The sequence below is a fragment of the Mycteria americana genome, chromosome 25 (assembly GCF_035582795.1).
Source record: "Mycteria americana isolate JAX WOST 10 ecotype Jacksonville Zoo and Gardens chromosome 25, USCA_MyAme_1.0, whole genome shotgun sequence".
In the NCBI taxonomy this organism is placed as follows: domain Eukaryota; kingdom Metazoa; phylum Chordata; class Aves; order Ciconiiformes; family Ciconiidae; genus Mycteria; species Mycteria americana.
The window spans coordinates 2,340,177-2,350,919 of NC_134389.1; the positions used below are offsets into that span (position 1 = coordinate 2,340,177).

At 61.6% G+C, this 10,743-nt stretch overlaps 1 protein-coding gene across 4 annotated transcripts; it reads right to left on the reverse strand.

Annotated features, from left to right (window-relative positions):
* Positions 1 to 3,193: 3,193 nt before the first annotated feature.
* On the reverse strand, positions 3,194 to 10,349 carry LOC142420696 (SLAM family member 7-like). 4 transcript variants are annotated; one of them, XM_075524880.1, is made up of 9 exons: positions 10,219 to 10,349; positions 7,794 to 8,087; positions 7,424 to 7,693; positions 7,218 to 7,244; positions 6,402 to 6,506; positions 6,217 to 6,261; positions 4,611 to 4,663; positions 4,136 to 4,246; positions 3,194 to 3,902 (listed from the first exon to the last, which is right to left on the reverse strand). In XM_075524880.1, the coding sequence occupies exons 1-9, from the start codon at positions 10,268 to 10,270 to the stop codon at positions 3,816 to 3,818; spliced, it is 1,044 nt and encodes a 347-aa protein (XP_075380995.1). In that variant the 5' UTR covers positions 10,271 to 10,349; the 3' UTR covers positions 3,194 to 3,815. The 4 variants fall into 4 exon arrangements, 2 of the variants coding, with proteins under 2 accessions (XP_075380995.1, XP_075380996.1); XR_012778791.1 differs by lacking the exon at positions 3,194 to 3,902 and adding an exon at positions 4,850 to 5,977 and having other exon boundaries at positions 4,189 to 4,246; XM_075524881.1 differs by lacking the exon at positions 7,218 to 7,244.
* Positions 10,350 to 10,743: the final 394 nt, after the last annotated feature.

Consider the following 10,743-nt stretch of genomic DNA (forward strand, 5'->3'; position numbering starts at 1 on the left):
AGGGCAGACACAGGCGTTACAACAGCGGGGCCGAACGGGCTTTGCAAAAGAGCCCGGCAAGCCCCTCCTGGGAATGAGCTGGCGAGCTTTTGGGTTTGCTTTGCAGCAGGCAAAAATAAATCCTCGAGCTCGGGGTTTGTGTTAAAGCGGAGAAGGAGAAGCCCCGGGGGGGGGGAAAAGGGCAGAGCTGGCACCGAGAGATGCAAAATTGCACGGAAAAGGGAGTTACGGGTTAAACGTCTGGACTTTTAAAGCCAGATCTGAGCAACCCTCACCATGGGGCTAAGCTGTGGCCAGAGGAGTTTCTGGGGACAGCCTCTGGCTGGCGTGAGGGCCTGATCCTGCACCCTCCTCCCCCGCCAGAAGTCAGCCCCCCCCCGTCATCAAGCTGCACCAGCATAACCGACTTCTTGCAGCGCTTCTTCACGCTTTGAGGATGTGGGCTGCGAGATGGCTGTCACCCTTTCCTGCTAACCCAGCAGGCAGCCGAGCGGAGGGGGGAGATGCTGGTGCCCCGGTGGGGGAGCTCACCTTCCCCCTTGGTCTGCCGGTAGGTGAAGAAGAGCACGAGCAGAGCAACCACCACAAAAATGGCGGGGGACCAGTACCTGATGGGAACGGCCGATGCATTTTCTATGGGAAGAGAGAGGAGATGTGGGCGTGCTGCCCGCAAAGGTGGCCGGGGGGGGTGGCAGGCACTGGGGTGTCTCTGGGGGGGTGCAGGACCCTCCAGGAGGGTGGCATATCCCCAAGCCGCATCTCTTCCTTTCTCCGTGGGACTCACGGGTTTTGTTCCCTGCGGCGCCTGCTCGTGTCGGCACGGGGGTGCTGATGGGGTCCCTGGTCCAAGGAGGGGGTTGGGTGACCGTCGGCCTCGTCGGCAGCTCGTCCACATCCCTGGCAGTTGTGGTGGGGTCTCCCGTGGGCTCTGGGACGTTGTCACGCTGTGTGGCACTTGGACGCCCTGGCTCCTTTTCTTTGAGGACGAGAGCTGGGAACGAGGGTCATTAATTCATGTTAATGCCCCCCCCCCCCCCCAAGCCAGAACTGCCCCTGAGGGTCAGGAACGGAGCTGGGGGCTGCGCTGGCCCCACCACGGTCCTGCACCGGGAGCTCAGCCTGCAGGGCAAGCTCAGCCTGCACCGCGGCTTAGGGAAAGGCAAGGCAGGAGCAAGAAGTGGCTGACACACGTCCCTCCGGCCTCCGGTGACTTGGGACTGGGAGGGCATCGCTTCAGCGGGCTGGTGGATGCCAGCAGAGCGGCGGGCGCTGCCGTCCCACATCCTGCCGGGGTGGCAAGCGGCCAGGTTCACACCGCTCTCCTGCACACCCACACCCCCACATCCCCCCCAAACGAAGGAGGTGCTGCTGGTGGCAGTGCCGTGGTGGATGTCGGGGAGACCAAGCCGAGGGCTTGTTGGAAGTCGTGCGTGGCCACACGCTGCCGGGCAGCGTCACGCCGGAGGTTGGGCAACTGGCGGCGGCGGCAGCGCGGATGGGCGCTCTGCGATGGTGAAATGGGGTCCCCAAGCAAAGCGGCTCGCAGCCGGGAAAGGGGCTGAGCAGACCGGGAGCATCCCGGCCGCCGGGCCAGCAACGGGCTGGGCAGGAGCGGGGGAGCCCAGGGCGCGGGTTTGCGGCACAGCTCGGTGCTGGGAGAGCCCAGGAAACCCCGATCCTCCCCCCCGCGCACGAGCCAGACCCAAGACAAGCAATGAAGCAGGCGGCCTGAGCCTTGCCCCCCATGAAACAAGCGGGCAAACGTCCCGCCCTGCCACCAAGGGTCCCCCGGGAAGGCATCATGGCACTGCATCCGTCGCCTTCACGTCGCCCCTTCCTCCTCCTCCCTCCAGCCCCACAGACGGAGGGTGTCCCCGGACCTCACGCCACCCCCTCAGCCCCCCTCACCGGCTCCAGAGCAGAGCACTGCGATGCAGAGCCACCCCGTCCCGACGCCTCTCAGCTCCATCCTCCTCTGCCCCACCAAGCCTTCCAGCACCGCTCCCCCTCTTGCAATGTCTTCCTTCCCCTTTCTGCCCGAGCAACGGCTTCCTGTGAGCTCAAAGGTGTTGGCACTGAAATAGGATGATTAATGGCCAGAAACCATCCCGGGGGTCATTTCTGGGGCTGCGCCCGGGGTAAGGGATGGAAACCCGTCAGCCGTCGGCGTGGGCGAAGGAGGAGGCGATGCTCCGGCGCTGCCCCGGCTCCCTCCAGGCCAGTCCCCGGTGCCATCGCCGCTGTTTTAAGTCCTGTCCAGGCTGTGGATTGGAGTCACAAGGACAGATTTGGTGCCACACGGACGAATCCCTTGGTAAAATGCGCGGCCCGCTGAGGTATACGTTTCTAACTGATCAGCATGAATTTGAGGAACTCACAAACGAGCCTGTCACATACTGTGAAAATGCGGAGAATAAACAAGTTACTCCACGGGCTCGTCAATAATGGGCAGTTTTCACCCAAAATAATATGCAGACAGAAATTGAGCCCAGATGCATCTTGCATATTTATTCCAGTAGCTCCTCGAGGGCTCTCCTGTGCCAGGCACTTCAAAGAAATCTCCAGTTTCATCCCTGAATAATTTACTATCCGCACAGACAAGACAAAGAGCCGGGGGAGGCGGCACGCGCGGGAAGAGGCTTCCCAGCGCGGGCGGCGTCTGCCTGTCCGCTGGAAAATTGATGCCAACGTGCGTGTTTTGCTCGGTTGCCGGCTCTAGGTGGGTTTAGGGAGCAGCGAGGGCGGGGATGTGTCCTGTGCCCCCCTTGCTGGGCGTGCGGGTCCCTGTAAGTCCCGGCTCGGGGTGAACCCACGCGGAGGCTGCTGCAGGACGCGCGTCCCGGTGGGATGCAGCCGCTGCCGCGCCGTGCGGCGTCCCTGCATCGCTCGGGGCTCGGAGAGCTGCTCTCCTCCCTAAAGCTCTCCTGGGAAGCCGCCTGACTCCGGAAACACAGCGCTTCACGTCCAAATATTTAATGCAAGAATAAAACCTCATATACAAACACATCAAAGGAGAGGAGCGGAACGTCACCAGCCGCGTTCCCTGTCCTCTTTTCCCCCGCGCCCGGGCCACCTCCTGCCCCTGGACCCCGGCTCGGCCCTGCAGCGTCCCGGGGACCGCAGGCAGGTCGCTGGCAGCATAAAGCCATGCTGAGCACGGCGCAGGGTGCCGCGAGGTTTGGGAGGTCCTGGGAGCAGCGAGCGCTGGGGAAGCAACCGGCACTGAAACCGCAGCAGGCTGGGTGTGTGCACCTGGGCAAAGGCACACGCGTTTCCTTATTCAGCTTTCTACCACCACGCGTTATTTTTGCTTTCGCTCGGGTTAGCAACCGAAGGAAGCAGACAAAGTATTTGCCAAGTTTAAAAGTACAGCGAAGAGAAAAAAATGAAAAAGGTCTTTAAAGAGGCTCCTCGAGTTTTGCCTTCCTTTCGTCCTGAGGCTCTGCACCACGAGGTGCCGCAGGGTGAATCCCGGGAGCTCATGGCCTCGCACCAGGAGGGCTGGGTTTGCAGCCGCAGTTTTGGTCCATGTTCCTTGGTCTGGTCAGAGAGGGCAGAAAAAGGAGCCCAAACCCCATGTGGACGCCAAAACCCGGGCAGAGCTCCTGCACCGGACGAGTCCGCATTTACGGGGCGCTTACACATCCTCACGTCGATGGCCGGGGACCGCTGCCGACAGGCGCATCGGAGGCGGCAGCGACGGGGAGGGAAGGGGAGATGCTGCAGCCCCACGGGCCGGACAGAGAGGAGCACCGCGCCCAGAGCAGCCTCATGGGTGCACCAGAGCTGTGCCGGGGCTGCGCCGCGGGGTCTGGCTAGCTGACGGACGAGTAGACGGTTTTCTCATCCTGCTCCTGGCACTCCAGCTTGCTGTTGCCCATCTTCTCATCATCCGTCTGCAACTGCAAAGGGACGAAAGCTTTGCTTGGGCTTGGGGGAGCTGATCCCTCCGTTGGAGAGAAAGACGGAGCTCAAGGGCTTGGCTTGAAGCTCTGGACCCCAAGAAAGCCCAGTGAAGACCTGTCTGTCCGTGCCCCTTGCTCCAGGGGTTACGTCTCTCACCCTGGGGTCTTGCCCATCGCCTTGCTTGGCGCTGGAGCTTCTCCGGGGGAGATGACCATGAGCGCCGACTCACCTGGGCCGTAGGCTGGACGGTGGAATAGATGGTTTTGGAGGTCTCCACGTCGCGGGTCGGCATCTTCTTTGGGTCCTTTTGCTGTGCATTAGAGCAACTCTGCAGGTGCACCTGGGGAAAAGATTTTTAAAAGTGTTTCCAGAGCTTGGAGCTGGCAAAGGGATCTCAAAGCCTGGGTGAGCCAAAGACGGCGAGTTTGGTGGGGCCGGGGACAGAGACCCTGGTGATGCACCGGGAAGTGCAGGCAGGTGGCCGTGCTGGCTGCTCTTGGCAAGCCCCGGCGCCGGCACGTCCCCCTTCCACTTCCCAGGAGGATCTAATGGACAAACCCCGGGGCTGCCCAGCTGCCGTCCTTCCTCCCCGTCCCTGCCGTGGAGCCGCCCGGGCCATCCCCGTCCCGTGCAGGGCCCCCCCAGCCACACAGCCCGCTGCGGCCACAGACCTGGAGGACTGGGATGAGCCTGCACAAACTCACCTGCTGGAAAGCGCCGACTTGGGTGTACACCGTCGTGTACTCTCCTCCGGCCTCTGCAAGGAGAAAAAAGTGGAGGGTCAGCGAGGGAGCCGGCTGCTGTAGCCGGGAAGGGGCTGCGGCGGATCCCCTTGCATGCCCCGCTGTGCCCCCAGGATGCTCCTCCCTGAGGGCTGGAGGGAATCCCGGCTTAAAGTGTGCCGGGCTCCGGAGAAAGCCCAGCCGAGCAGGAGCCGCAGCACCCGGCAGTCCCTCGGAGCCGCTGGAGGTGTTTGCTGTGGGTCGGGGTCGAGGTGAGCGTCGCTTCTCATCCCGTCGTCCCTCCTGCCCCAGCCGCTGCGGGAGCAGGGCGCTTGCTTCCAGTTCAAAGCACAGCAGTCGAAGGGACTTGCTAGTGAGAAATCAGCTTTTTTTATTTAAACACAAGATCCCTGGCTGCTTTTGGAGGGCGATACGCATTTGTGGCTCCTTCGTACGTTGCCACCATTGCAGCAAGCGTTAGCATCAGCTTGTTCTTTGGCTCCTCGAACAGAGGCGGGGGGAGAGGGGATTTAAATCCTTCATAATCCCTTTTTTGGGTCAAAATTTCAGTGCCTCTCATTTGAAGCGCTGCTGCCAGCCCCACAGAGAACAGCCGTGCAGGCTTCAGCCCGTGCAGAGAGGAGCGCTTCGGGGCGAGGTTTTGCCCAGGGTTCCCAACGGAAGAGCTGGATCCGAATTATCGGCCGGGAAGAGCCCGTGGTCCTGGTGCTGGGTGTGCCTCGACATCCCGCTCGGGCACACGCAAAGGCAAAACACAAGGCAGGAACTCCCCCATTCGTGTCAGCTTTATTTTAGCTTACAGAAACGACAAAGCACACACTGGTAAAAAAAAAAAAGCCAGCGAGATCTCTGCTGGGCTTTGGCTCAGTCGCAGCAGTGATGGGCACGGGCCGGCCCGTCGCAAAACGGCCCTGAACATCAGGGAGGGAGATGGGAACCGGTCTGGTGGTCTCTTCTTCCACCGGGTTTCTCGGCTGGACTCACACCCTGAACCCCTGAGTCTAGCGGAGCTGATCCCGAAGCGATGCCTTCAGTCCCTGCGGCCGTCGTCGTCCTGCTCCCCCTCTCCCAGGAGCCCCCGATCTCTGTCCCCGAGAGCTCGGGAAACCAGGCAGCGGGTGTTGCAGGCAGCGATTGCAGGCAGCGGCTGCTCAAGCTGCACGCGGTGCTGCAGGGGGGGTGTTTCTGGCCACGGGGCACACGACTCCTCGTTGCTTGTCGCCTGCCGGCTCTTTTCCTTTCCCCAGAACCCTTCTTGCTTTGGTGACCTCACGGCTGCGCTCCCGGCTCGTTCTTGGTGGGCTGGCACGAAGTTTTCCAGCAAGAAACTGGGGGAGAGCACGGCTTCAGCCACCACGACATCGCCTGGGATCGTCGCCTTTCACTTGCCTCCGTGCGTGCAGGGTAGGGGCGCAGGGAGGTGTCGGGGTCCCGCAAGCCAGGATACGCCCTGGTACCAAGCCACGGCGGTGGGTGATTTCCCTCCTGATCTTAAATGCGACCAGGCTATTCCCACCAGGAAAAAGGGGGAGGGAGGGGAATGCCTGGGGGAGCCCCAAAGCCCTACCTGCGTTCACAGCCTCGGCCGCAGGCAGACGGAAGATACTCCAGCCTGGGGGAGAAGCGACACGGGGCTCCCGTCAGCAGCGGCAACCAAAGCAAACCCCACGCAGCACGCCCGGGCGCCGCTCAGGTCCCGTCTCCTGCTTGCCCGGTCTGCAGGGATGGTTGCCTTCAGGGGAAGCAGCTCACCTTTAGAACTACCGTAGATCGCGAGGACAACCACTGCTAATAAAGGCACTCCGATGCCGATCACCAATGCGGCCGTGATTCCAGCCTGCCTGCTGGAGTAGTTGCCTTGAAAGAGAAGAAGGTCCGGTAACAACACCTCAAAACGTATTTGCCTCTTCCCACCATGAGAGCAGGGGGAAACGGGCGCATCTCTGCTTCAACACCCCGCTGAGCCCTCCTCTGCTTCGCAGGGCCCCTTATGTCATGGTAACACAGTCCAACACGCCAAGGAGGTGACACGCTGCACGCGGACGAGCGGCTTCGCAGACGGAGCAGCGGCCGGGAGACCCCCACCCCAGCCCCTCCGCAGCCGCGGCTGCCCCCGCTGATGTCCCTTTGCACGCCGGGGACGTCACGGGCGGCTTTTCGGGGGAAAACCCCCCACGGGCCGGGGGCAGCGGGTGTGCAGGGAGCCACGCTCCCGCCTCCAGCCCATCCTTGGCTCCGCCGCTCCGTTGCACAAATTGATTTGATGCTCCCATCCCAAGCTGCGACTTTTTGGGGGACAAGCTATGGGGGACGACGTAGACCCACCTCCCCTCCCCAAATTCCCCAGGTGACGAAGACGGCACACGGATGCTAAGAGCACTGCCCAGAAAGCCTGGATATCCCCCGCGAGCCATTTTGGGAGGAGATGGACTGTGCTGACCTCAGGCTCCCCGTCTCCCCCCTCCCCAGATACGGGGCTCTGGGGCGGCCAGACGCTCTTAGCTAGCTCGGACACACTCAGACGCGTAAGAGCAAGGCCGGACACGGACAGGCAGTTCAGCAGCTCACCGGCGGTGGGAGGGTGGGTTGTGTTTTCTGGCGGCACGGGCGGCGCAGCGAGGGGAGAGAACAGGGAGAGAGGTAAGTGTCTGTGCCGGGGCTCCGCGTTTCTCTCTCTGCACGCCGAGGCGCAGCTCGGGGGAAAGCTGGAACCACTGGGAGCAGGATACGGCCCATCCCCACCATCCACCCACGCATCTTTCCATTGCCGTTACCTGCACAGAGGGCGGCAGGCGAGAGGACAGTGGCGTTGCGGCTGCTGACGGGGTTTCGCGCCGTGCACGTGAGCAGCAGCGGTGGCTCGTCCGGGGGTGACTCCTCCACCAGCACTGTGGGCCCCTTGGTCTCTGACCGGCCCCTCATGCTCCAGACGTAGGAGACGTTGCCGGAGCCGGAGCTCGACGCGGTGCAGTGCAGCGTGTAGCTGCAGCCGTTGGCCGAGCAGTTCTGTGCCACGCAGGTCACCGTCGGCACTGCCAGCTCCCCTGCGGGAAGCAGGGGGCTGTCAGGAAATCCCTGACCCCCCCCCCCCATTTAGCACAAAGCATAAAAAACCCCAAAACTCCAACACTACAAGGCTCTTACTGTACACGTGTAGGGTGAAGGCGGTTTTTATCCCCAAGATCTTTGCGGTGTAGGTACCGGCGTCGTCCATCCTCAGCTGGGAGATGGTGAGCGCGCTGCCGTTCTTGGGGAAGGCCAAGCGCGGCTTGTAGCTGTTGTCAAAAAACGTGGCTTCAGGAGGATCGCCGAATTTCACGGTCACTATGACATCGTTGCGGAAGCTCCAGGCTACGGCTTCGCCATCCAGGCTCTGGAGTTGGAAGGTGACGGACCTGCCCACGGCCCCGGTCACCTCTGCCCCGTTGCTGGTGCACGCTGGAGAGAGAAGCCAAGCTGAAGGCAGTGTGCTCAGGGAGAGGGATGCACAGCGGGCTTGGGGGCTGGCTGGTGGAGAAGGCAGGAGGGCTCAGGGAAGGGTCCTTGGCCGAAAGAAGAGCCTCGTCCCACTGCGATCACATAGCGTGATGCCACGGGCAGGCTGAGCTACAGGGGCCAGAGCCCCCCGTGCTATCACGCACGGTACCTCTGTTCAGCTGCGGGTAGTCACGGAATCATAGACCGGTTTGGGTGGGAAGGGACCTTTAAAGGTCATCTAATCCAGCCCCCTGCCACGAGCAGGGCCATCTTCCACCAGATCAGGTTGCCCAGAGCCCCGTCCAACTTGACCTTGAATATTTCCAGTCACGGGGCATTCACCACCTCTCCGGGCAACCTGGGCCAGCGTCTCACCAGCCTCAGCGTAAAGAACTTCTTCCTTACATCTAGTCTGAATCTCCCCTCTTTTAGTTTAAAACCATCACCCCTTGTCCTGTCACTACAGGCCCTACCAAAAAGTCCGTCCCCATCTTTCTTATAAGTCCTGAAAGGTGCAGGACGAACCTTCTCCAGGCTGAACCCCCCCAACTCTCCCAGCCCCTCCTCACAGCAGAGCTGTTCCAGCCCTCGGCCCATTTTCGTGTCCCTCCTCTGGACCCGCTCCCACCGGTCCACGTCTCTCCTGCGCTGAGGACCCCCGAGCTGGACGCAGCGCCCCGGGGGGGTCTCACCGGAGTCGAGGGGCAGAATCCCCTCCCTCGCCCTGCTGGCCACGCTGCGGGTGGTGCAGCCCAGGAGACGGTTGGCTTGCTGGGCTCCGAGCGCACATCGCCGGGTCGCCCGAACCCTCTGGGGTATCCCTGGGCTCGGGGACGCACGCCGGGTCACCGATGCTGGATGCGGAGAGCACTGAAGGAACAACTCCGTCGCGGGGTGATTGCAGGAATTAGGGGATTCCTTTTTATTTTAAATAAACTAATTGCCTCTGAGGCTCTGGGCTGAGATGCCTCGGGAGGACCCGTGCTTTCGCGTCTCCCGAGGGCTCATGAAATGAGCGGCACCGGGTTCCCCTGCGGCTATGGGACATGGCTGCTGCTTAACGCGCACAAAGGGAGTGCAAGGGACAGAGCCTCGAGGCGCAAAATGAAAGCGCGAGGAGGAGTTTGCAATGGCTCAGAAAGGTCAGGCAGGTTCCCTTTCATCCCCGGACGGAAAGGCCGAGCTCACCTACATGAGCAGGCAAGAAAACGGGTGGCCTCTTCCCCAAATGTGCAGCTGCTTCTCCCCCCTTCTGAGAAGGAAGAAGACATTTCCCTCTTATTTTGCCTACTTCCCATTTTAAAAATCACTGTTGCCCAGCCTGGGCTGGGCACGGAGGTCTTGTCCCCAGTTCCTGGAAAGGGAACTGATCCTGGCTCGGCCGGGCAGCCGGACCCCCGAGGTTGTCACCTCTCCCCGGGTCTCTGTGTTTCTGGTCCCCCCTGCTTGACCCCGCGGGGACGCCTCTGGGACATTGAGAACGGGCACCTCTGACCGCATGGAAGGAAAAGCTGGGTGGGGAGATAAACTTGAAAAAGGAAGTTCTGCTGAAGCAGCAGATAAGGATGCTGGAGGGCTCATCTGGTGGTAGAACCCTCCTGGGGGCTGCGGGAGGGGGCCGGGGCAGAGCCAGCGTCTCTGCCCATTTCCCCCTGCCTGAAGAGAGGCAGAAAGTGTCTCCTGTTCCAAACAGCCCTAAAATCCCCACAGCAAAACCACAGGAGCACGGAAAACTCAGAGACAACACGTAGGGGAACGGACGCTGAAGGCGGAGCGGCACGGCGAGCTCGGCGGCCGGTGCACATCTGGCAGCAGCTGGATGGAGACTGGGCCAGAGCTGAGACCTGATGCGTTCACCCCTTAGCAGAGGGGGAGCACGTGAGAGCGAGGGGCCAGCGCCGGGTCGCGCTGGCCATCTTTCCCCTCGGTTTGCCCAACATCCTTGGGACAAACTCCGTCCCCGTGGAGCTGCACCTGGCGCTGCTGGTCCCACCCATGCTAGCCCTGTCCCCGCTCTCCCTAAAAGCACCCCGAGCCCGCCGCGGGCTCCTTCCCTTCCACCGCCGAGGGAAAACGAGCACCTTGCACTTACTTGCTTGGTGGAGGAGGAGGACGGCAAGCGGCAGGCACCGAACCACGTCCATCGACCCGCAGCGCACAGAGAGGAGCTCTCCGCAGCTAGCATCTGCTACAAGTCGTGGTGGCGAGAGGAAGATGAACGCGCCTGCGACCACGTGGTCTTCTCTCCTACAACTGCAGTGGGTGGAGAGAACTTGCGTGCTTCGTCATGGCTGATACCACCACGGTGGCATTGGTTGGTGACATTGGGCCTGATACCAGAACGGGTATGACAAGGAGGAAAATCCTACGTGCATAACGAGAATTTGAGCTGAAACAAAGCCCTCCATTTCCAAAACTCTACGAGCGTGGCAGCGTGCTGGTTTGGGCTGGGAGAGAGTTAATTTTCTTTATAGTGGCTGGTGTGGGGCTGTGTTTTGGATTTGGGCTGAGAACAGCGTTGATAACACAGGGATGGTTTAGTTGTTGCTGCACTGGTCAAGGACTTTTCAGCTTCCCACGCTCTGCCGGGTGCAGGAGGGGACACAGCCGGGACAGT